The sequence below is a fragment of the Bufo bufo genome, chromosome 3, assembly GCF_905171765.1.
Source record: "Bufo bufo chromosome 3, aBufBuf1.1, whole genome shotgun sequence".
NCBI lineage: Eukaryota > Metazoa > Chordata > Amphibia > Anura > Bufonidae > Bufo > Bufo bufo.
In genome coordinates, this window is record NC_053391.1 from 456,978,942 (window position 1) to 457,001,389 (window position 22,448).

The 22,448-nt window shown below is 44.9% G+C and overlaps 1 protein-coding gene across 3 annotated transcripts in view; it reads left to right on the plus strand.

The window, feature by feature from the left end:
* PLCXD1 (phosphatidylinositol specific phospholipase C X domain containing 1) overlaps nt 1-22,448 on the plus strand; it is a 46,134-nt gene that overhangs the window by 8,195 nt on the left and 15,491 nt on the right. For all 3 annotated transcript variants that reach the window (XM_040425157.1, XM_040425160.1, XM_040425158.1), the window contains exon 2: nt 9,642-9,763. In XM_040425157.1, coding sequence (XP_040281091.1) covers nt 9,661-9,763 — 103 coding nt within the window. In that variant the 5' untranslated portion in view covers nt 9,642-9,660. The remainder of the gene's footprint in view (nt 1-9,641; nt 9,764-22,448) is intronic.

Sequence of the window (22,448 nt, forward strand, 5' to 3'; positions counted from 1 at the left end):
ATTGCCTCAACATGCACCGCGAGATCTCTTATAATATGGTTGTCTGATTTGGAAGAACGGCTAAAAAACAAAAGTCCTAGAGAGGATATACTGGCCAGTCTTCCGATTATTAAAAAAGCTGTGGATTTTTTTGGCAGACGCTTCTGCGGATGCTATAAGATTATCCGCTCGCGTGGCAGGGTTAACAAATTCTACGCGCAGAGCATTATGGTTAAAGTATTGGAGTGGCTATCTCCAGTCAAAGAAAAGGTTATGTGCAATACCCTGTGAAGGGGAATATTTATTTGGGTCAGCACTGGAAGAGTTGCTGGAAAAAGCAGCAGACAGACAGAAAAAGTTTCCAGCACAAGGTGTTTTTTCTTCTAGAGAAAGGTCAAGTCGCCCTTTTTGCTCCTTCCGTTCCTTTCGGACCAATAGAGAAAAAAATAAATAAGACAGACCTTTCAAAACTAGATCCCGAAGGGAAGGAGGAAGAGGTTTCTTTAACAAGCAGGTTAGAGGAGAGAAGAAAACGGGTCAGCAATGACGCCAGGGACCATGTAGGAGGAAGACTGAAAGCGTTTCTTCCTTCATACAGCAAAATTTCCAGCAGTCCTTGAATTCTGGACACTGAGTCACGGATTAAAAATGGAATTTCATTCAACTCCCCCCTTCAAGATTCGTAATTACAAGATCAACGCAAAAGGAAGGAAGGGTTATAGTATCAGAAGTTCTGTCTTTAATAGAAAAGGAAGTTTTGGCACCAGTACCAGAGGGTCAAGAGGGAGAGGGTTTTATTCTCCTCTTTTCTTAGTAAAAAAAAAAAACCCAGATGGTTCTTTAAATTTATTATGGTTCTGAAAGACTAAATCAGTTCCTTTTGCAGAAGAAGTTCAGAATGGAAACTATCAGGTTGACAATAAACTTATTTCCAGGATGTTTCATGGCAGTGCTAGGCTTGAAGGATGCTTACCTTCATGTTCCAATCCATCAGGAACACCAGAAATACTTAAGGATAGCAATAGAGATAGAAAGGGTAATGAATCACTGGCAGTTCCAAGCCCTTTCTTTTGGTCTAGCGATGGCTCCCAGAGTATTCACCAAGGTGGTGGCGGAGATGTCGGCACGTATTAGGGAATTAATAAAATATCCTTCTCCCGATCTCAACGATTTTCTAATTGTAGCAGGAACGGTGAAGGCCTGCAGAATAGCAGTTCAAGATGTAATTCAGATCCTGAAGAAATTGGGATGGATCTTGAACGAAAGAAAATCAAAGCCAGAACCTCTTTAACGCCAGCAGTTCCTAGGGCTAATCTTGGACTCCAGAGACCAGAAATGTTTTTTGCCAGAAGAGAAGATGGTCAACATGATGCGGAAAATATGGAATTTAATATATCATCCACAAATTACGTTAAGAAAGGGTATGTCGATCCTGGGGAGTTTAACCTCCTGCATCCCAGCAGTCACATGGGCCTTGTTTCACTCAAGAGATCTTCAGTGGGAGATTCTAGAGGCCTGGCAGAGGGGGAAGCAACTCCTAGAAATTAAGATAGAAATCTCTACGCAGACCTTGCTCAACCTGAGATGGTGGTTGGAAGTCGCCATCTAAACCAGGAACTTCTGTGGTTAAAGAAGGATTTGGTTTGTTCAACAACAGACGCAAGTCCCTGGGGCTGGGGAGCCCACATTCAGAATTGTTCCTTGCAGGGGCGTTGGGAGGAAACTCTAAAGAGAGCTTCTTTCAATATGAAAGAATTAATGGCGGTGAAATATGCGATTCTAGGAGCTCTGCCATTGTGTATAGACAAAGATTTGAGGATAATGTCAGATAATACAACGGTAGTGTCATACATAAACAAGCAGGGGGGGACCAAGAGTCAGGATTTGATGCTAATACTCAGTTCCATTTTCCAGATAGTAGAATAGAAATGCAGGTCAATTTCAGCAGTCCACATCAAGGGGAAAGAAAATATTCATGCAGACTTTTTGAGCCGCCATCTAATTTCCCTGGGGGAATGGTGTCTGGATCCTAGGATTTTCAATCAGATAGTAGACATCTGGGGTCTTCCCTGTATAGATCTGTTTGCCACAGTACAGAAAGGGGAAAGGGGTGTGTGTTTCCTCACCCTGTCTCCAGAGGGATGCCTTTCTCCACAGGTGGGATTTTTGTCTGGCCTACGCCTTTGCTCCATTTCCTCTGATTCCTCGAGTGCTAAAGAAAGTCAGACAGGATCAGTCGAGAATAATATTAATCGCCCCGTTTTGGCCAAGAAGGCCATGGTTCACGTGGCTGAGAAGATTGTCGATTTCAGATCCTTGGGTGCTCCCAGCAACTTGCGGTCTTCTCTTTTAGGGTCCAGTATTCCATCCTCAGTTGGACAATCTCCACCTGACGGCTTGGAACTTAAAAGGCAGCCTTTAAAGAACAGGAGTTTTTCTACTAATCTGACTAACACCCTTTTAAAAAGTAGGAAGGTAGTCACTGTCAATTTATGCTAGAACCTGGCGAAAGTTCTTGTCCTTTGCAGATCTGCAGTTTAATAACCTTCCGGTCTCTTCCCCCCCTGGTTTCAGCTTTATCGGCATTCTTTAATGATGGTTTAGCTTCCAATACCTGGATTATGCAATATACACTGCTCAAAAAAATAAAGGGAACACAAAAATAACACATTCTAGATCTGAATTAATTAAATATTCTTCTGAAATACTTTGTTCTTTACATATTTGAATGTGCTGACAACAAAATCACACAAAAATTAAAAAATGGAAATCAAACTTTTCAACCCATGGAGGTCTGGATTTGGAGTCACACTCAAAATTAAAGTGGAAAAACACACTACAGGCTGATCCAACTTTGATGTAATGTCCTTAAAACAAGTCAAAATGAGTCTCAGTAGTGTGTGTGGCTTCCACGTGCCTGTATGACCTCCCTACAACGCCTGTGCATGCTCCTGATGAGGTGGCGGACGGTCTCCTGAGGGATCTCTTCCCAGACCTGGACTAAAGCATCTGCCAACTCCTGGACAGTCTGTGGTGCAACGTGACGTTGGTGGATAGAGTGAGACATGATGTCCCAGATGTGCTCAATTGGATTCAGGTCTGGGGAACAGGCGGGCCAGTCCATAGCATCAATGCCTTCGTCTTGCAGGAACTGCTGACACACTCCAGCCACATGAGGTCTAGCATTGTCTTGAATTAGGAGGAACCCAGGGCCAACCGCACCAGCATATGGTCTCACAAGGGGTCTGAGGATCTCATCTCGGTATCTAATGGCAGTCAGGCTACCTCTGGCGAGCACATGGAGAGCTGTGCGGCCCTCCAAAGAAATGCCACCCACACCATTACTGACCCAATGCCAAACCGGTCATGCTGGAGGATGTTGCAGGCAACAGAACGTTCTCCACGGCGTCTCAAGACTCTGTCACGTCTGTCACATGTGCTCAGTGTGAACCTGCTTTCATCTGTAAAGAGCACAGGGCGCCAGTGGCGAATTTGCCAATCTTGGTGTTCTCTGGAAAATGCCAAACGTCCTGCACGGTGTTGGGCTGTAAGCACAACCCCCACCTGTGGACGTTGGGCCCTCATATCACCCTCATGGAGTCTGTTTCTGACCGTTTGAGCAGACACATGCACATTTGTGGCCTGCTGGAGGTCATTTTGCAGGGCTCTGGCAGTGCTCCTCCTGTTGCTCCTTGCACAAAGGCGGAGGTAGCGGTCCTGCTGCTGGGTTGTTGCCCTCCTACGGCCTCCTCCACGTCTCCTGATGTACTGGCCTGTCTCCTGGTAGCGCCTCCATGCTCTGGACACTACGCTGACAGACACAGCAAACCTTCTTGCCACAGCTCACATTGATGTGCCATCCTGGATAAGCTGCACTACCTGAGCCACTTGTGTGGGTTGTAGACTCCGTCTCATGCTACCACTAGAGTGAAAGCACCGCCAGCATTCAAAAGTGACCAAATCATCAGCCAGGAAGCATAGGAACTGAAGTGATCTGTGGTCACCACCTGCAGAACCACTCCTTTATTAGGGGTGTCTTGCTAATTGCCTATAATTTCCACCTGCTGTCTATCCCATTTGCACAACAGCATGTGAAATTGATTGTCACTCAGTGTTGCTTCCTAAGTGGACAGTTTGATTTCACAGAAGTGTGATTGACTTGGAGTTACATTGTGTTGTTTAAGTGTTCCCTTTATTTTTTTGAGCAGTGTATATAGATCCCTATAAAAATCTTGTCGCTTAAATTATGTCTGTTGGTGGCCTTGACATTGGCCCGTAGAATTAGTGAGCTTCAGGCGATCTTCATCAATCAACCTTACACTTCCATTCTACATGATGGTCATTATTAAACCTGACCCCGCATTCATTCCAAAAGTGGCCCCAAAATTTCATAGATCCCAGGAGATTATTCTTCCCTCCTCTTTATGATAATCCGTCTTCAGAAAAGGAAGAGGTCTTCCACTGTTTGGATGTCAGAAGATGTCTCATTCAGTATTTAAGTAAGATTAGAGATTGGAGAAGGTCCTCCTCGATATTTGTTCTTTTTCAGGGAAGAAATCAAGGACATCAAGCTTCCAAAAAGACTGGCTCGATGCATTACTTCTGCTATATCCCTGGCATACTCCTCTTCGGGGAAGAAGCCTCCTGAAAATCTCCATGCACACTCTATGGGCTATCTCTACATCTTGGGCTGAGAAAGCGTCAGTTTCTATTGAAGATATCTGTAGAGCAGCGGTCTGGTTTTCCTCTCTCTCTGTCTCGGTCTCTCTCTGTGCTGTTGTGGGTGAGGGGTAAAATGAAGATTACTTACGGGTAATTGGATTTTCCTGAACCCACGACAGCACTCTTATTTTTCCCTTCCCTTTTTTTTGGGTGTTAGTGGTTTATTCATGGGTGTTGCAAGAAAAAATGAAAAAAAATATATATATACACTCACCTAAAGAATTATTAGGAACACCATACTAATACGGTGTTGGACCCCCTTTTGCCTTCAGAACGGCCTTAATTCTACATGACATTGATTCAACAAGGTGCTGATAGCATTCTTTAAAAATGTTGGCCCATATTGATAGGATGGCATCTTGCAGTTGATGGAGATTTGAGGGATGGACATCCAGGGCACGAAGCTCCCTTTCCACCACATCCCAAAGATGCTCTATTAGGTTGAGATCTGGTGACTGTGGGGGCCATTTTAGTACAGTGAACTCATTGTCATGTTCAAGAAACCAATTTGAAATGATTCGAGCTTTGTGACATGGTGCATTATCCTGCTGGAAGTAGCCATCAGAGGATGGATACATGTTCTCATTCTGTTTACGCCAAATTCGGACTCAACCATTTGAATGTCTCAAAAGAAATCGAGACTCCTCAGACCAGGCAACATTTTTCCAGTCTTCAACAGTCCAATTTTGGTGAGCTCGTGCAAATTGTAGCCTCTTTTTCCTATTTGTAGTGGAGATGAGTGGTACCCGGTGAGGTCTTTTGCTGTTGTAGCCCATCCGCCTCAAGGTTGTGCGTGTTGTGGCTTCACAAATGCTTTGCTGCATACCTCGGTTGTAACGAGTGGTTTTTTCAGTCAACGTTGCTCTTCTATCAGCTTGAATCAGTCTGCCCATTCTCCTCTGACCTCTAGCATCCACAAGGCATTTTTGCCCACAGGACTGCCGCATACTGGATGTTTTTCCCTTTTTACACCATTCTTTGTAAACCCTAGAAATGGTTGTGCGTGAAAATCACAGTAACTGAGCAGATTGTGAAATACTCAGATCTGGCACCAACAACCATGCCACGCTCAAAATTGCTTAAATCTCCTTTCTTTCCCATTCTGACATTCAGTTTGGAGTTCAGGAGATTGTCTTGACCAGGACCACACCCCTAAATCCATTGAAGCAACTGCCATGTGATTTATCTAGTCAACAATTGCATTAATGAGAAATAGAACAGGTGTTCCTAATAATTCTTTAGGTGAGTGTATATACTAACTTACGCAGCGGAGTTCCTCAAATCCCTTGGAAATGTCATACTGGAGGCAGAGAGGAGTCTCTGCCTTTTTGTACCTCAGGTTTCCTGTCTTTAGGGGGGTTCAGGAAAATCCAATTATCCGTAAGTAATCTTCATTTTCACCTTCATGGATGACAATGCGCCAGCTTATTGAGGTTGGGAATGGCTGCTGGAGACTGGGGTACCTCAAGTGGAGTGGCCTGCACTTTCTCCAGACCTGAGTCCCATTGAAAACCTATGGGATCAGCATAGTCGTCGTGTAGAGGCTCGTAACTCTGTACCCCAGAACCTCAATGACTTGAGCGCCGCCCTTCATGAAGAGTGGGATGCCATGCCTCAGCATACAATAAGTCGACTTGTGAACAGCATAAGAAGTCGTTGTCATGTGGCCTTGAGAATCAACTACAGCTTGACCAGTTATTGAGACACTGACATTTTATGTGGGGTGTATCCACCACTGTTGTTGACTTTTGTTTCAATAAATTGTTTGAGCTGAGGAAGTCACCATTGCATGCTAATGCTTAAGAGCCCTACTTTCATGATATAATATCACTGTATCATGAACTTTTTAAGTTTTTTCCATAAATTTCACCCGAAAGCCAAATATCCCTAACTTTTTGTGAGTAGTGTATGTGGACATATTGATGTTTAGTCTAGGGATCGACAGATATTGATATTATAAATATATATATATTACAGGGTGGGCCATTTATATGGATACACCTTAATAAGATGGGAATGGTTGGTGATATTAACTTCCTGTTTGTGGCACATTAGTATATGTGAGGGGGGAAACTTTTCAAGATGGGTGGTGACCATGGTGGCCATTTGGAAGTCGGCCATTTTGTTTTTTCAATAGGAAGAGGGTCATGTGACACATCAAACTTATTGGGAATTTCACAAGAAAAACAATAGTGTGCTTGGTTTTAACGTAACTTTATTCTTTCATGAGTCATTTACAAGTTTCTGACCACTTATGAAATGGGTTCAATGTGCTGCCCATTCTGTTGGACCTACAATTAATTTGCAATACTGATTATATGCTATATATATTTCCTTTTATTTCTATGTGTCCCTATGTTGATTATTTTATAAACACTGAATCCCATTCATCACTATTGTTTTAGTGTTAGAATTTATACCTCAACCTCTTTCCACTGGTTTTTCATGTTTTGGCTTGTAGGTTTTTTAACCCATTTAATTTGTATGGAACCGCCTCCTGATGTCTCCTCCTCCCAGGTGATAGGTATCAACCTGGGGTTAGTTTAGGATATATGTGGAGGTGCTTCCATTTCATATTCATGCTTGTCATGAGGAAGGACCCATATATTTAAGAGGTCTGAAACACGTAGATGTATACTTGCATTACGGATTTTTAACGCTGGAATAAAAGTCAACCATAACTTCACCTGAATTGAGCTGGATATCTTCTTTGTAATTTTCTGGACTTTACCACATCCAGGTGCGGCATCCGTGCACAAAGGGTGATTGTAATCAACGCAGGTGAGAGCTGCCTTACTATAATATATATTATATAATATATTTAAAAAAATTGAGCTGATACTGATAACCTGTGAAATTTCAGGCCGATAACTTATACCAATATTCTGTGCATTTTCCTTTTTGTTACAGCGTTCACCACATAGGAGATTTAAAAAAAACAAAAAAAACATTTTAATAGTTTGGACTTTTCGGACGTGGCAATATGTGATTTATTTATTGTTTATATATTTTATATGTAAAATTGGGAAAGGGGGTGATTTATACTTAATATTTTGGTGTTCTTTTTATTCATTTTTTTATTTAATAACTATTTCCCCCTTTTAGGGGCTAGAACCTGGGATCTTTTGATCCCTTGTCCTATTAACCCTGATAGAGCTCTATTAGGGTGAATAGGATTTCACACACTCCCTGCTGCCCTGTGCTCTGTGCACACAGCAGCAGGGAGCTGACTATGGCAGCCAGGGCTTCAGTAGCATCCTGGCTGCCATGGTAACCAATCGGAGTCCCAGGATTACACTGCTGGGGCTCCGATTAGAAGCTGCCACTGCCACCAATGAAGAGGAGGGAAGGGCACCCTGTGGCCACTGCCACCAACGATTTTAATACTAGAGGGAGGGGGGGGGGGGCGTACTGCGCCACCTGAGGGGTTAACTGCCGCTGATCGCAGCTTCCTTTCATAGAGGCTGGGTGACGGCTGTGTGATTCTCCACCCAGCCTCCTGTATTTGTATTAAACGTTAAAGAGGACCTTTCATGGGTCCAAACATAATAAACTAAGTAGCAGGGTTAATGCAGGGATGTCCCTGCACTTAGTATTATTTCTGTCCAGCGCTCCATTGCGCCGCTGTGGCCCCAGTTACCTTCTTCTGCCCTGTATGCTAATCATTAACATCAGAACACCAGGGAGGTGACATCAGCTTCTCTCCCTGGGCATTCCTTCTCCCTGGCTGTAGCGCTGTCCAGTCCAGGGAGAGAAGGTGAGGTGTGTTATTTTTTTTATTTTTTCCTCTCTCCCTGGCTGTGCATTGCGATTGGACAGCGCTACAGCCAGGGAGAAGGAACGCCCAGGGACAGAAGCTGATGTCACCTCCCTGGTGTTCCGATGCTAGTGATTAGCATACAGGGCAGGAGAAGGTAATGGAAGCCACAGCGGCGCAACGGAGCGCCGGACAGAAATAATAGGTGCAGGGACATCCCTGCATTACCCTTACATGTTCTGCTACTTAGTTTATTATGTTTGGACCCATGAAAGTGCGCCCGCCCCTCCTCCTCCCATCTCTCATCATTGGCAGCGTGGCACAGGGGGAGGGAGAGAATGACTCCTTCTCCCCTGTGCTGCTGAGGGAACATGAGCGCGCTGACAGCAGCGCGCTCATGTTCTGTGATAGCGCGCTGGAAGCATTATCGGCAAGGTTAGATGCCGATACCGATAACTTTGAAAATAATGAATATCGGTAACTCCGATAATCGGTCGATCCCTAGTTCAGTCAAACACTTTAAGTAAATTTGTTTTTGCTTTTTTGTCACCTTTATTTTCTCCATGTACAGCCTATGTTATATATATATTGTTAGGGATCGCCTCTTATTCGGGGGTCATTCTTACAATGATGTTCATCGACCACCGGGTTAGGGGCCAAACATTGCTTTTATTTGGCACCTCGGCAAAACCAAAACAAACAATGCAAATAAAACATCTGCCCGGCTGGGCTCTAACTAAACATGAGGACTCCCTACCTCACTGAAAGCCCCATTCACACACGGGAAGAACATCCGGCTTTTCCCAGCCTAACAATCCAGCACTTCCAGGCTGTAACAAAGTCCAGTACCTTTTGGGGGATTGTGGCCCCCAAAGTTCGGGCTAACACCTAGCCCCGTGGCCCCTCAGCCAGCTCGGCTGAGCCCACCTGTACAGAGCCTTCCCAGGCCTCTGCTGCACACAGACTCTTCCCCCTCCTAACAGTCTGGACTGGGCTCTTATCCCAGACTGATTGTTCCACCTGGTGCGGCCTCTGACCTGCTGATTGACAGCAAAGAAATGGAAACTCCTGCCATATCTCTCCCCTAGCAGCCGTGAGGCCTGTCACTGCCTCACAAAATATATATCATTTTTTTTTTTTTTTTTTATCAAAAAGGCATTCCAATAATTTTCTATAATTTCAGGGTCTAGTACAGCTACAAAATGGAAGAGAAACGTTCCAGACAAATGACTGAGAACCAACAATGGATGTCCCATCTGTGTGAAGAGCTGTGGGATATTCCTCTGTACGACCTATCAATTCCAGGTACAGTAACACTGTGTAGCATTGGCCTCTGGCGTCACTTTCTTTGTTATATGTACTGTGTCTTGGGTATTACAAGGATTCTGGTAAGTTTGCTGTTACTTTGTGTTCCAATTGTTAAGTTTTCCAAATGTTTGCATGCAGTCAGTGAATAGAAAAAATGTTATATTCCACAATCTAAAAACCTGCTCTGAAAATGATAATTACACTCACCGGTAATTTGATTTTCCAGAGTCCATGACCACATCGGGTCAGGGTGTCCGCTTCCCAGGACAGGAAACCCACAGGTATAAAAAAGGAGGAGCCTCTCCCATAATCCAATCATCCTACTATTCCTGTTTGCTTGACTGTTTAAGTGTGTGTGTGTATGTATGTATGTATATATATATATATATATATATATATATATATATATCTATCTCTGCATACCCAAGAACCGTCACCAACACCGAAGCAGAAGGGTGGAAAAAATAGGGGTGCTGTAATGTGTAATTATCATTTTTCCCGATTGTCCATGACAGCATCAGGAGAGATTCCAGAGAAAGAATCAGGGTGGGACCACAGCCTGAAGAACCTTACGACCAAAGGACAAATTAGAAGAAGAGGAAAGATCCAATCTATAGTGCTTATAGAAGGCCAATGGAGATGACCAAGTTGTGGCTTTGCAGATGTCTTGAATTGAAGCTTCTGCTCTCTCTGCCCAAGAAGTCGCCACCGCTCTTGTTGAGTAAGCCGACCATCCTAGGGGAACCGGCTTCTGCAGGGAAACATAAGCTAAACAGCCTGCCTTTTCCACCTGGCTAAGGAATTCTTACTAGCTGATTTCCCTCTATTGGGGCCCGCAAACTGTACAAACAAGGAAGTTGCTTTCCTCCACCCTTTAGTAGCCCCTAAATAAGCCAACACACATCTCCTAACATCCAAATGATTGAGTTCGGCCCCTTCAGATTTCTAGGGTTATCACAAAAGGAAGGGAGAATTACTTCCTGGTCCTTGTGAAAATCTGAAACTACCTTGGGGAGAAATGCTGGATCAGGACCAAGGGTAATCCTATCCTCCTGAATGGACATGTAAGGAGGGTTAATGGAAAGAGCTTGCATTTCACCCAATCTCATGGCTGATGTGATGGCCACTAAAAAGACACATTTTAATGTTAGGACCTAGATGGAGATTTCAGAGAGGGGTTCAAAGGGCGCTTTAACCAAGGCCTGAAGGACCAGACCAAGGTCCCAAGGAGGGACCCTTGCGACCCTAGCCGGGGTGTTTCTAGCAACAGCCTTACAAAATCTAGCAATAAGAGGTTGTGCAGGCAAACTTGAATCAAACAGGACACTTGGGGCTGAAATGGGAACTAAGGTCCTTAAGGTACTAATATCCTTGGAATGTTAAGCTGACAGGAAGGGGAAGGAGGAACCCCTAAAAACTTAAAGAATACCGACCATACTCTAGCATATATGCCTGTAGTCACTTTCTTCCTACTCTTTAATAAGGTAGAGACTACAGAACCCGATAGCCCCTTCCGAATCAGAAGAGACCTTTCAAAAACCATGCCCTCAAGTGAAGGCCCTGACTGGGGGATGTATTACTGGGCCCTGAGACAAGAGATCCGTAATCTCCAGAAGCCTTTCTGTTCCCTTTCGTAGTGAAAAGGTCTATCTGGCAACCCCCACAGACTTACTATTTTGGCAAAGACCTCCTGATTAAAGGACCATTCCCTCTGGTCTAGCCTGTGTCGACTCGGGTTCCCCCCTGATGATTGAAGTAGGCCACCACGGAACCATCGTCGGACAAAACCTTTAAATGTCGGTTCTGAAGCCAAGGCACAATCTCCCGCAAAGCCTTCAGAACCACCGTCAATTCTTTTGCGTTGGAAGAAATCTCCTAATCTGAGCTGTCCCAGGATCCCTGAAAATTTCTGTCCCGAACATGGGCCCCCCAACCAGACGGACTGGCATCTGTAGTAACTACTAAAGGGTTTACCACCTTCCACGGAACCCCCTGATCTAGATTCTCCTGCACCATGCATCTTGTTGTCCAGCTCCTCCAGTCTCCTTGACCAAGACTGGAGAATCTCCCACTGGAGACACCTGGAATAACCCTGTGCCCACAAAACTGCCGGAATGCAAGAAGTTGAGGTACCTAGGGTGGACATAGCTTTCCCGACTGAAACGTAAGGACACAGAATCAGATCCCGCACCACTGACCTTACTTTCTCCACTTTGTCCAAGATAAAAAAGGATCTCTGGGAGGTCGAGTCCAACTATATCCCCAGGAACCTTTGCATCTGTTGGGGGATCATTCTGGATGTCTCCCTGTTCACGATCCAACCCAATGATTCCAGGATTTGATTTACTTGTGAAAGACAAATTTGTCTGGATGGGGCCACTATTAACCCTTAGTGACCACACACATTTTTTTAAAATCGCATTCCAAGAGCTATAACTTTTTAGTTTTTTTCATCAATGTACCTGTATGAGGTCTTATTTTTTAATGCACCATTTTGGGTACATGTAATGATTGATTAAAGCCCGTTGTTTAGCTAAAACCCCCTTCGTTTACGTTAGTAAAAAGGCATATTAGTGGTCACTAAGGGGTTAAAAAGTAGTCCAGGTATGTTACAAATAAGAGGTCTTTCTCGTCAGCCGCCATCTCTGCCACTAGCTTGGTAAATATACGAGGAGCCATAGAAATCCTGAACAGAAGCACCTGGAACTGAAAGTGTCTTACTCTCCCCTTCAATCACAGTGCCACTCTCAAACTTCTGATGACCAGGATAAATCTGCAGATGGTAATACGCGTCCTTTATGTGCAGCAGCACCATAAAGCAATCTTTGTAAAGAAGATCTATTAGAGATCTGAACGTCTCCATCTTGAACTTCCTGTATTTCAGAAATTTGTTCAAACCTCTTCAATTTATAATTGTCCTGTAATCCCCATTTGGCTTCTTTACTAGAAAGAGATTGGAATAATAACCTGAACCTTCTTCTCCAGGAGCGTAAGGAATAGGAGTACCTTTTTCTAACAACATATCCACCTCCCTTTTCTAGCGCCCCCTGAACTTTTTGACCTATTTCTGAATTTTTTTTATTTATTTTTTCTGGCGGGGAAGAACTAAACTCCAACTTAATGAGTTACCATAAGCACTCTCCACCCACTGTGACCAAGGTTTCTTGACTCTCCCTCCCGTTTCCATGGTAAGATGAGTTTCCTGCAACCCTAAAATATGCGGAGCATAACCACAGACATGTGTGAATACTGCCATTCGCTTCCTGGGCCCCCCCTAACCTCTCACATTCCATGACATTACTCTAAGATCTGCCATAGTGGAATCCAGGAAATGTAGTAAGAATAGGCACCTAGCCACTGGGGTTCACAATGGCGGGAAAGGAATATGATAGCTTGAATATTTATTGCTTGATTACAATATACTCCAGCTGTAGCATATAACATGAGAGGTACTCTCAACATCCCAAACATTGGGTTAGCTATTAGAACATAAGCATAACCAAGATAACAAATGGCCATGTGCGCGGGGGACCTGCGCGGTGTAAGAAGATGGAGTTCCAGTGCAGGTAAAGTAGTTGGCTCCCCACAATAACAGTGATACTTGCAGGTTTCATAGGTGCGTTCAGTGTTGAACGGCAAGTAAGTAAACCTCAGTGTCCCTGAGTCCACACACATATTTAGTACTATACATTACCGAACCATGAACCAAGAAAAACGAGGATCAGTAGTCCCAGCAGGATCCTTTTCATCCCCCTTTCAACATATCAACGGAGACCATATCTTCAGAAAGGATTACTTGGGAGAAGAACTGCGAGGCCTCCTGGATAGCCAGTCCTCCGCCTCTGCAGGGTTGGAGAAAGAGTGACTTGTCGCCGTCCATGACACGCAGGCGTGCTGGATATGCCATAGAATACTTGAGATTGATCTCTCTAGGCCGTCATTTAATGGGGACAAAGGTAGCGCGCCTTTTCTGTAGGTCAGCAGAGAATTCCGGATACAGGGAAACATTCGCCGACCCCAGCGTGATGGTCTGTGTGATCCTAGCTTGCGCCAGAATAAGATCTGTCGCGCCAATTTAACATGCGGGCTAGGAGAGGCCTTGGAGGGGCGCCGGGAGGAAGTGGTCTGGCTGGAACACGGTGCGCCCTTTCTACTGTATATGCGGATGAAAAAACTGCGTTAGGGAACACCGATTTGAACCACCCCTCCAGGAAGGCCACTGGGTCCGAGCCCTCTGCCCGCTCCGGCATGCCGATAATGCGCACGTTATTGCGCCGTGAGCGGTTTTCAAGATCGTCACATTTTTTACGGCATAAGTCCACAGCAGCGAGTCTTGCCGGCATGGGGCTAGTCAGGTCCTCCAGGTCTGACACATTCGTCTCGGTAAGTCTGACTCTCTCGTGCAGCTGTTGTACGTCCTGGCGTAGGAGTCCCAGGTCCACCCTGACCTCTTCTATCTTCCCTGTCAGGGAGACTTGACACCCGGTAATAGCTGCCATTAGTTGTTGGTGCGAGCCTTGCAGAGTGAGCTCTGGCTCAGGCTCAGCGTATGGATGTGGCTGCTGTGCCGCTTGACTTCTGGTGCTGGTCGCACGTGTCGGCGAGGAGGCTGCAGCGCCATGTTGGGAGTCTTGTCGGGCGTATTCTTTAAGACGCTCCACCGCCATCTGAGCTTTGCTGGGGCTCATGGTTCTACTCCAACACTCCTGGGGACCCAGGGACACCTCTCGGGTCAAGATTTAGCAAGTGTGCAGGTCAAGATGGCTCAGGATTGTGGATGGGAGCCGGAGCTGCTCTCAGATGCGTCCAGCTATAACGGCAGTTGGCCACCCCCCCCCTCTCCTAGGATTCTTAACCTCTTCGGCTGCACAGACTGGCTAGCTGCAGCAGTGAGGAGACAATGCTGGGCACTGGAGCTGACAGACTAGAGAGAGCATTGCGCAAGAAGGTAGGGGGAAGATCCTGTGTGTATTAGCAGTGTCATTATACAACTGGGACCTGTAGTTCTACACTTACAAGATGCTGCTGATTCTCCCAGCAGGCAGACATGTCACTCAGGGCAGCTCTTGTATTCACTCCCTTAGCAGTGCAGGGGGAGGGGCAGAGATTGGTTTTATTGCATGTAAACAAAGGGCCAGAAGAGAACCCGGGAAATGAGGAAATATATATATATTTTTTTTTGCCTCAAACTTGCTTAGCTTAGTTATATATTGCTGCCCATCAGATTTTCAGTGCTATATATTTTTTTTTTCATAAAGTGGACAACCCCTTTAATGGCTGACAAAAACAGAAGCCATGATGTTACATACCAAGCTTTCCAAGACAACTTGGGTCTCTTCCTCAGGCATAATATAACAGATCAAAAAAGAGATCACAGATATGTTGGGATAAATGGACATTTGAGAAACCACATAGTATCAAAAAGGGCTTGAGAATGAGTCCTTAATTAGCTTACAGTGTGCCCCTTTACAGTGCCCCAACATTGGGCAGATCATCGCAAACAAGTGTAGGAACTCTCGTTAGTGAAAATGTTTTTTGTTTTTTTTTGTAATTGGATCTTTCATGCGGTCACCTAAATCATTGCTTGCTGGCAGTAGATTGTGCTGTCTAAACAACACTCTACTGCCAGCAAACAATGATTCTGTATGGGGACGAGCGGTGGCATTTCCAGTTACTCCTTCCCATGCTGTGGAGGAGATCTCCTTCACTTACGAGCAGGCGGTTGCCAGGAAGGAACAGTTCCTTCCTTACAATCGTCTGTTCAAGGGGCCTTTATACTTCAAGATCTAAAAAATCTACACCAGAGATAGTGGGGGCACCAGGTCTCTGAGATAACATCAATTTATAGAACATAAAGCTTTCACACAGCCTGTCTGGAAGATAATTAAGGACTTGTTCTCAAGATCTTTTTTTAATATTCTGTTATTTTTTTTTAAATGTCCATTTGTTACACCATGACTCCTTTTTTTTTTGTTTTTTTTTGTTTGTTTTTTTTCTACTGGCTAAGAGTGACAGACTTTTTTTTTTTTTTTTCAACCTAGATTAAATTCAGTTGAATGGGTTGACAATCAAGATTGATGCACTTCTCTAACTTTAACCCCTCCCTGACCAGTGCAATACATGTATGGTACTGTGTGGAACTGATTTCCTGATCAGTTCCAGACATGTACAGCACACTAATTGGGTAGGCACAGGAGCTGTGTTTGCCTAATGAGCAGAAATCTGACATTTCACTTTATGTGGTAATAACTTTGGAACGCTTTTACTTCTCCAAGTCATTCAGAGATTGTTTTCTCGTGACACATTGAACTTCATGTTAATGGTAAATTTTGAGTCAATGTTTTAACTTTATTTATAAAGAAAAATCCAAAAGTTAATGAAAATATGAAAAATGTCACTGTTTTCTAAATTTTAATCTCTCTGCATTTAAGGCAGTGATGCCTCATAAAATGGTCATTAACATTCCCCATATGTCTACTTTATGTTTGCATAATTTTAGTAATGTAATTTTTTTTATTTTTTTTTAGGACGTTAGAAAGGTTTAGAAGTAAGAATTTCCAAAGTCAACTTTTTTAAGGAACAGTTCAGTTCTGAAGTCACTTTGTGGGGCTTACATAATAGAACCAACCCATAAATGACCCCATTTTAGAAACTACACCCCTCAATCTCAAAACTGGTTTTTAGAAATGTCCATTTAAAAGAAAAAAAAATCCTGAAACACATCAAGGGTTAACAAGAAAACAAACCTCAATATTTATTACCTTAATTCTGCAGTTTGCAGTACAACAATGGTTGTATACCGCTGTTTTGGCACAGAAGGCAAGGAGCGCCATATGGTTTTTGGAGGGCAGATTTTGCTGGAATGGTCTTTGGGCATGTTGCATTTGAAGAGACCCTGAGGTATCCCCACAGTGAAAACCCCCAAAAAGTGACTACATTTTGTAAACTACACCTCCCAAGGAATTTTTAAGGGGCATAGCGAGCACTTCACTCAACAGGTGTTTCATATAATTTTTAATACTTGGGTGTGAAAATGAAAAATTACATGAGCTAAAAGTAAGTGGTTGCTGAGAACCAGCATCATAATCATTGCAGCACAGGCCTTGAAAATAGTCATATTGTCAGAGTATAAAGAGTCCATCATATAAGGCCAATACAGGTATATGAATAGGAACATTAAGAGAAGCCATTTTGGTCTGATTTTTGTCTTATTCAAGAATATAATTTCAAACCCTTGTGAACGTAGAATCACTAACTCGAAATTAGACTTGTGTAAAGACTTTTGTTTATAAAACTTAGGAGGGTTTGCATAGTCTGTTCTTGTGTGAGAAGAAATTTAGACAGGTCTAATAAAATGTATTTACCCAGATAAGACACTGAAGTAGAAATGTGTGAGTTTTAGGTTAGTTGAAATGGATAGAAAGAGACTCTAATTTTCTTTGGGGTTTTTATATTAATCAATGTGTGAGAGGATTTTGATTTTTATATCATCGATTTAAATATGTGTGTTTTATATAACTAAGAGTGTGGTAATTATAGATATATTCATTTTAAGGTTAGAATTGAGGTAGAAATTCCTATGTAATTTCAGAATGTCTCCCAGAGAACAGTGTAAGTTAATCTCTTTCCCTGAAGATTTCTTGAATGGAGAAATGTGGACACAGGTGATCATAAACAAACCCTGTCTTTTTACCAAACAATGACCAAAATGTATAAGAAAATATCCAGGAAGTAGCTATAATTGCCAAGACTTTTATATAAGGGGCCTTAGTGCCTCCTAGTGTTAGGATAAAATTTAATGCTTAAATTGTAAAATCACTAGCGGAGGTCCTATTAGTTATAAAGTGATGTCCCTAAGTAAATGATCGGGCCAGGCCAGGCCCATTTTAGCTGGGATAAAAAGATGGTATGGGCTGACAGAGGGCTTATCTTCTTGAATCAGCTTGGGATGGTCATCTTAAAGAAAACATCTTGAGACCTGAAGACATCTTGATTAGAGTTGAGCGGACACCTGGATGTTCGGGTTCGGCCAAACTGCACAAAAAATTTCGCGTTCGGGACCCAAACTTGATCCCGAACCCCATTGAAGTCAATGGGGACCCGAACTTTTGAGCACTAAAATGGCTCTAAAAATGTCATGGAAAGGGCTAGAGGGCTGCAAAAGACATCAATGTGTGGTTAAGAGCATGGCAAGTGCTCTGCAAACAAATGTGGATAGGGAAATGACTTTAAATAACATAAAATATGTAAAAATAAAAAAGAATCTTGATCTAGGAGGACGAGGTCCATATGGAGTAGGAGGTTGAGGAGGCCATGAATGTGGCGGTGTAGGTGGAAGCATCGGTGGAGGAGAAGGAGGTGGTAGCCAACACTGCTTTTTGGTTTTAAATTTATTTTTATTTTTGTAAATTGGGGTACACCCCAAAACATTGGGAAATAGAACCTGTGATAACCCCCTCCAGTCGTGCTAAACGCACGTTCAGACAATACACTGGGTGCAGGGCAGGCCAGCACCTCCAAAGCGAAAAGGGCAAGCTCAGGCCATGTGCCCAATTTGGAGACCCAGAAGTTGAAGGGGGCAGACCAGTCATTCAGTATGTGTAGGCGTGTGCACACATACTGCTCCACCATGTTGCTGAAATGCTGCCTCCTGCTAAGACATTCCATATCAGCTGGTGGTGCTGGCTGTTGTGGGGTGCTGACAAAGCTATTCCACATTTCGACTATACTAATCCTGCCTTCTGAGGTGGTGGTGCCCCAGCTGCGTTGGCTACCTCTTTCTCCTCCTCTGCCTTCGCCTTGTGCCCCTGCTGTCAGGTGGGAATGCCACCAGCAGCGAGTCTACCAGCGTGCACTTGTACTCGCGCATCTTACGATCACGCTTCAGTGACGAAATTAAGGACGGTACGTTGTCCTTGTAACGGGGATCCAGCAGCGTGGCCACCCAGTAATCGGCACAAGTTAGAATTTGGGCAACTCGGCGGTCGTTGCGGAGACACTGCAGCATGTAATAGCTCATGTGTGCCAGATGCAACGAAAAGCTGTCCCCAGTGGGAGGTGTATCGTCTGTGCTTCCCCCCCCCCAGCCACGCACCAGTGATGGCCATGCGCTGGTTTGGGTGCCACCCTACTGTGAACACGGTTTTTCCTCCTCATCCTCCACCTCGTCATCCTCCAAAACTGTGCCCTGGCTGGACAATTGTGTACCTGGCGTTTGTGGGTGCAGGAACCCACCCTCGGAGCCACTTGTGAATGACTGGCCGGAAACCCTATGAAATGATCCCTCTTCCTCCTCCTCCTGTGCGACATCCTCTTCTTCTATCATCGCCAGCAGCGTTTTTTCAAGGAGGCATAGAAGTGGGATAGTAACGCTGAGAACGGCGTTATCGGCACTGGCCATGTTGGTGGAGTACTCAAAACAGCGCAACAAGGAACACAGGTCTCGCATGGAGGCCCAGTCATTGGTGGTGAAGTGGTGCTGTTCCGCAGAGCGACTCACCCGTGCGTGCTGCAGCTGAAACTCCACTATTGCCTGCTGCTGCTCGCACAGTCTGTCCAGCATGTGCAAGGTGGAGTTCCACCTTGTGGGCACTTCTCATATGAGGCAGTGAGCGGGAAGGTCGAAGTTACGCTGCAGCGATGACAGGCGAGCAGCAGCAGGGTGAGAACGCCGAAAGCCCGCACAGACGCCCCGCACTTTATGCAGCAGCTCTGACATATAGGGGTATTTTTTAAGGAACCACCAAATTCAGCACATTCTGAAGGGATGTGCGTCAAACCGGCTAGTCCCAGAGCTGCTACGAGATTTCACCCATTATCGCACACCACCAGGCTGGGCTTGAGGCTCAATGGCACCAACCACTCATCGGTCTGTTGTTCAAGGCCCGTCCACAGCTCTTGCGCGGTGTGGGGTTTGTCCCTCAAACAGATACGTTTTAAAACTGCTTGCTGTCGTTTACCCCTGGCTGTGCTGAAGTTGGTGGTGAAGGTGTTACGCTGACCGGATGAGGAAGCTGAGGAGGAGGAAGCAACAGGAGGCAAACTGAAGTGCCCTGCAATCCTTGGTGGTGGAAGGACATGAGCCAAACTGCTATCTGCCTCAGGCCTAGCCGCCACTGCATTTACCCAGTGTGCTGTTATGGAGATATAACGTCCCTGACCGTGCTTACTGGTCCTTGTATCCGTAGTTAGGTGGACCTTGCAACAGATCGCGTTGCGCAGTGCACACCTGATTTTGTCCCCCACTTGGTTGTGCAGGGATGGGATGGCACGCCTGGAAAAGTTGTGGCAGCTGGGCACAACGTACTGTGGGACAGCCACCACCGTAAGGCTTTTAAAACTCTCCGTCTCCACCAGACGGAATGACAGCATTTCAAAGGACAGTAATTTTGAAATGCTGGCATTCGGGGCCAGGGATCGTAGGTGGGTAGGGGGTACTTCCTCTTCCGCTCCAGAGTTTGGGAGATGGAGAGATGAACGCTTCCGTGGGACATTGTGGAGATGCTTGGTGACCCAGGTGGTGGTGTTGCTGGCAGATCCTCTGTTTGCGGGGTGGCAGGTGGCACTGTCACTCCAGAGGTGGATGAAGAGGCTGAGACTGCAGCAGAAGAAGAAGCAGGAAGAGTCTGAGACCTTTCTTGGTTTTTGAGGTGTCTACTCCACTGCAGCTCGTGCTTTGCACTTAGATGCCTGGTCATGCAGGTTGTGCTCAGGTTGAGAATGTTTATGCCTCGCTTCAGGCTCTGATTGCACAGCGTGCAAACCACTCGTGTCTTGTCGTCAGCACATTGTCTGAAGAACTGCCACGCCAGGGAACTCCTTGGAGCTGGCTTTGGTGTGCTCGGTCCCTTGCTGCGGTGGGCAGTAGCAGGCGTACTGTCTAGGGGACGGCCACTCCGCTTTTGCACCCTGCTCCCTCTTCTGCTGGCTCTGTGCGACCACCGCCTCTTCCTCTGAACTACACAGGTCACTCGCATGACCTTGATTCCATGTGGGGTCGAGGACCTCATCGTCTTCCACCCAATCTTCACCCCTGCCTTCCTTGTCGGTCTGCACACTTTTGAAAGCCACAGCAGTTGGCACCTGTGTTTCGTCATCATCCGAGACGTGCTGCGGTGGTCCTCCCATGTACTCATCTTGAAAGATAAGTGGTTGGGCATTGGTGCACTCAATCTCTTCCACTTCTGGGGGCAGGGCTAGGTGGATGGCCCTGGGAAACCCTGCTAGCAGAGTCATCAAAAAGCAGAAGAGACTGCTGCATGACTTGGAGCTCAGACTGCTTGGCTGATTTGCAAGGGGGTGAGGTGAAAGACTGATGGACGTTGGCTGCAGGTGCCAACTCTGATCTTTCAGCAGGAGACTGGGTGGGAGACAATGTAAAGGAACTGGAGGCACTGTCAGCAACCCAATCTACTATCGCCTGTACTTGTTCTGGCCACACAATTCGTACAACCGCATTAGGCCCGACCAAATACCGCTGAAGGTTCTGTCGCTTACTCGCACCTGAGGAAGGTGTTTCACTTGTGCTTGTAGCTGGCACAGATCGACCACGTCCTCTCCCTGCAACAGGAGCTCCATCAGAAGCACCACGACCGGGGCCATGTCCCTTATTTGATGCTCTCCTCATATTTCTCAAATTTAGGATCTTGCCCAAAATGGGTGTGTTTTAATAGCAGAATAGAACAACAGTATCTAAAGGGTGTATCTCACAATGACAGATGCTGCAAAATTAAGTATTGTGCCCTAAATATATATTTTTTTAATTATTATTTTTTTATATATATCAGAGCGGTGTCTAAAGCATGTATCTCATACTGACAGATGCAGACAAGGCATGTATCTCACACTGACAGATGCAGACAAGGCCGCAAATTAAGTATTTTGCCCAAAAAGGGTGTCTTTTTTTTTTTTAAAACCCAGAAAATTATTGCTGTATTTCTAGCTTCAAATGCACACTGACAAATGCTGCAAAGGCACCAGATGTAGGCTATTGCCAAAAATGGGTGTTTTTTTTTTAAACCCAGATTATTGCAGTATTTCAAGCTTGGATTTGAATGTCACAAAAGCACATATGCTGTGCTGGTGCACTGAGCTTGCATAAAATGGCCGCCACCGCCCACCTAACTAACAGACGGATAAAAGTTCTTTTTCTGTGTCACTGGGCTCAGGGCAGGGTAAAAAGATTGTGCACTGCACCCACAAAACTAAATCTAGGTAGATCGCTGAGTTAACAAGCACTTATAATTAAAAATTCTTTCCTATTCTCTCCCTCACACCAGCAGCATCCTCTCCCTACACTAGTAACAGCAGAGTGACGTGCAGCGCTTCGTGACTTCAGCTTATATAGAGGCTGGGTCACATGCTGCACTGGCCAATCGCAGCCATGCCATTAGTAGGCATGGCTGTGATGGCTTCTAAGGGCACAGAGTTAAACACTTCTCTGCAGCCTTTCAAAAACCGCCATAAAACATCCGAACACCGAACCCAAACTTTTTCTGAAATGTCCGGGGTCCAAAAATCCTAAAGTTCGGTACGAACCCGAACTTTACAGTTCGTGTTCGCTCAACCCTAATCTTGATCCACCGATCATTGAAAATGATTTTGACTAGCTGACATTTTGGTATAGTATAACCTTACCTATCTTTTATAGTATCATTAATTAATATAATATATATCTTCAATT